The following is a 3,332-nucleotide window of genomic DNA, read 5'->3' as shown; positions in this document are numbered from 1 at the left end:
ATTTGCACACATGTCTATTTTGGACTGCTGGACTGACAGTACAAAGTACTTCTAGCTTCAGTTTGAGCTTGAGTTGTATGTGTGTCGTCACTGTTAGGTCACTGTTGTGACGTAAGAACGTTCGTGTTCGGTGTGTGCGTCCTCGCACTGCTCAGGAAACGAAAAGACACGTAAAATGTGTGAATGGGGTTTTGGTTTGGACATCTTTGTCGTGACTTTTCCAAACAGCGCTGCAGAAGAAGACAGAACGACTACATCGACAATAATATAAACGTCCGCTTTTCTTCCTATGAAAAAGCGTCAGTTTAAATCGAATTAAATTAAAATGAACATTTAAAGAAAGGAAGACGCTTGTTTTCCGCTCAAACCGCTCGTGTTTCTTACCTTATAACTATTTGAACCATCGTCCTATCGGAGAGTTACGGCAGCGGAACACTATTTACGGTAATAACCGCAGCGACATTAAGGTCAACGAGACAAAAGTCACCGCTAAATTCTTCTGTCACGAACACGAAGAAGAAGAAAAAGCAAAACAACAACAAAAGCTCGAACTTCACTGACGTTTCCCGCCAGCTGCACCACTGCGGTGACGTATTTCCGCCTCCGCCTTTGGATTTCCTGTCGCTGCCAAAATAATGTTTTAATCACTGTACAGAGAATACAAATGATATGTAAAATAAATATGAGTGTATGTACAGACATAAATGTAATTTATGTTTTTAAATGAGAATTTATAAATCATAATTAATGCTGTCCAAATTTAGCTCACACACTAATAAAGCTCATACTTTTTCTGTAGACTTTTGAACATTTTCAATAAATACATGTATAAATAAAAGAATAAATGAATACAAACATACATTTATTTATCAATGTGATTTTTAATGTTCGATTTTATTAATGAATTTATTATTTTATTTATTTATTTATTCATTCTCTTATTTATTATTATGTCATTTATCGTCCTCCACAGTTCATCGCAGGGCTACCAATAAAAACTAGACTAAAAAGAAAGAAAATTGAGAGAAACACTGACAAAATAAACTGAGGTCCTATAATTAAACTTCAGAAAAGAGCAATTACAATCATAAATAAAGTTGGATTTCTGGAATCCACTCATCAGTTTTCATAGGATCTTTTATGTTCAAATTTTTAGACATTGAATTTTCATTAGAGATTATTTCTTGTGTGGTGAATGAAACTCTTCCTGTATGCATTCAAACAGACAGCTCCATCGACCCTCTGCAGTTTGCCTGGCGTCCAAATAGATCCACTGAGGATGCCACCACCCTCACTCATGTTGACAGTAGGAGTGGCAAATATGCAAGACTGCTGTTCATTGACTATAGTTTAGAAGAAGACAGAATGACTACATTGAGGATAATATAAACGTCCGCTTTTCTTCCTATGAAAAAGCGTCAGTTTAAATCAAATTAAATTTAAATGAACATTTAAAGAAAGGAAGACACTTGTTTTCCGCTCAAACCGCTCGTGTTTCTTACCTTATAACTATTTAAACCATTGTCCTGTCGGAGAGTTATGACAGCGGAACACTATTTACGGTAATAACCGTAGTGACATTAATGTCAAAGAGACAAAGGTCACCGCTAAATTCTTCTGTCACGAACACGAAGAAGAAGAAAAAGCAAAACAACAACAAAAGCTCGAACTTCACTGACGTTTCCCGCCAGCTGCAACACTGCGGTGACGTATTTCTGCATCCGCCTTTGGGTTTCCACTCAACTTTCAACACCGGGATTCCGCTCAGACTGATCGACAAAATCAGGGATCTGGGTCTGAACACCCAGCTGTGCAGATGAGTGCTGGACTTTCTAACAGACAGGCCACAAGTCGCCAGGGTGGCATTTGCATCTTGGACACCATTGCCTTCAGCACTGGTCTACCACAGGGCTGTGTCTTGAGCCCCCTGCTGTACACCCCGTACACCCATGACTGCGTGGCCACTCAAAGCTTGCTGAAGACACAGTATAGTGCTGGGTCTCATCTCCAACAGTGACGAGAGGTGGAGATCCAGGATAACTGCCTCCAGCTGAACGGAGATGGTAGAGGATTACAGGAAGCAGCAGCACTCCCAGCTCCTTGGAGTTCATCTCTCTGATGAGCTCACCTGGTCCATCCTCACTCACACCCAGGTCAAAAAGGGCGAGACAACGTCTATACCACCTGAGACAGCTGAGGAGGTTCAGGGTCTCCACCAAGATCCTGAAAACTTTCTATACAGCAGCTGTCGAAAGCATTCTGAAATCTTACATCTGTTCCTGGTTCGGCAACTGCACAGCCCAGGATCGTAAGGCCGTGCAGAGAGTGGTGTATTGGCCCAGATCTGCCCTCTCTGCAGGACACTTACACCAGACGCTGCCAGGGCAGAGCCACCAAGATTATCAAGGACGCCTGTTCAAGCTGCTGAACTCAGGCAAACACTTCTGCAGCCTGAAAACACCAACTGAGAGACTGAGGAGGAGCTTTAATCCCCACAGTATAAGACTCCTCAACCAGGCCAACCAGGCAGTTTACAGCGTGTAACTGTCTCACTGCACACTGCACTTTAAATACTGTCACTTTTTCAACAGCACTTATCATAACACCGCCTATTACCGTTTATTGTTCTTTTTTGTGTATATACAGTACTTATATATTTATGTTTATTCTGTTACTCACAATATCTAACTTAAGTTCAGTCTCGGTTCGACTCAGAACAGTTCACTGTGTGTTACTGTGTAACATATACATGTGACAAATAAAGAATCCTTAAATTAAGAGAAGGAATTTATAATTTAGGGTTATTTATGTTTGAAAAGATCAAATATTGAATACATACATGTATGTTTGTCACTTTTGGGGGTAAAGTTATGGAACAAGCTCAATGATGAGATGAAAGGGTGTCAAACTCTTTTTGGGTTCAAAAAAAGTTTGAAATGTAAAATATTAAGAGCTTACAATGCAAAGTGAAGTCTAGTTTTATAATTTAAGTGCATTGTTTTATGTATTTTCTCTCCATTTCTGATTTTCTTGGATTTTTTTCCTAGTGTTGGACAGCATAGGCCACGTGTTATTGGCATATTTGTGTTAATTGATTTCACTTTGTTTACTTTTTATATGAATGTAACCGAAATAAAGATATTCATTCATTCATTCATTCAAAAAAGAAGAACAGTTTCCTGATTTCAAATAAAACCTCTAAATGAAATGTTTTATTTTAACAGACGAAAACGTCTCCGGCACTGCGCCACCCTCCACCGCCAGTAGGTGGCAGTAATTCACCGACAAACGGTGTCATTACAGGCCAAAGAAGAAGTACTTCCGGGTCAGAA

General features: G+C 39.7%; 1 protein-coding gene across 1 annotated transcript in view; it reads right to left on the bottom strand.

Annotated features, from left to right (window-relative positions):
• The window catches only part of chtf8 (CTF8, chromosome transmission fidelity factor 8 homolog (S. cerevisiae)), a 2,559-nt gene extending 1,963 nt beyond the window's left edge, over positions 1-596 (bottom strand). Inside the window, exon 1 of the mRNA XM_058645898.1 lies at positions 385-596. Within this exon, the coding sequence (XP_058501881.1) occupies positions 385-404 (20 nt within the window). The 5' untranslated portion in view covers positions 405-596. The remainder of the gene's footprint in view (positions 1-384) is intronic.
• Between the last annotated feature and the right edge of the window lie 2,736 nt (positions 597-3,332).

Source organism: Solea solea, chromosome 12, assembly GCF_958295425.1.
Source record: "Solea solea chromosome 12, fSolSol10.1, whole genome shotgun sequence".
NCBI lineage: Eukaryota > Metazoa > Chordata > Actinopteri > Pleuronectiformes > Soleidae > Solea > Solea solea.
The sequence above is the reverse complement of the archived record's forward strand: the minus strand, read 5'-3'. Positions and strand labels throughout refer to the sequence as shown.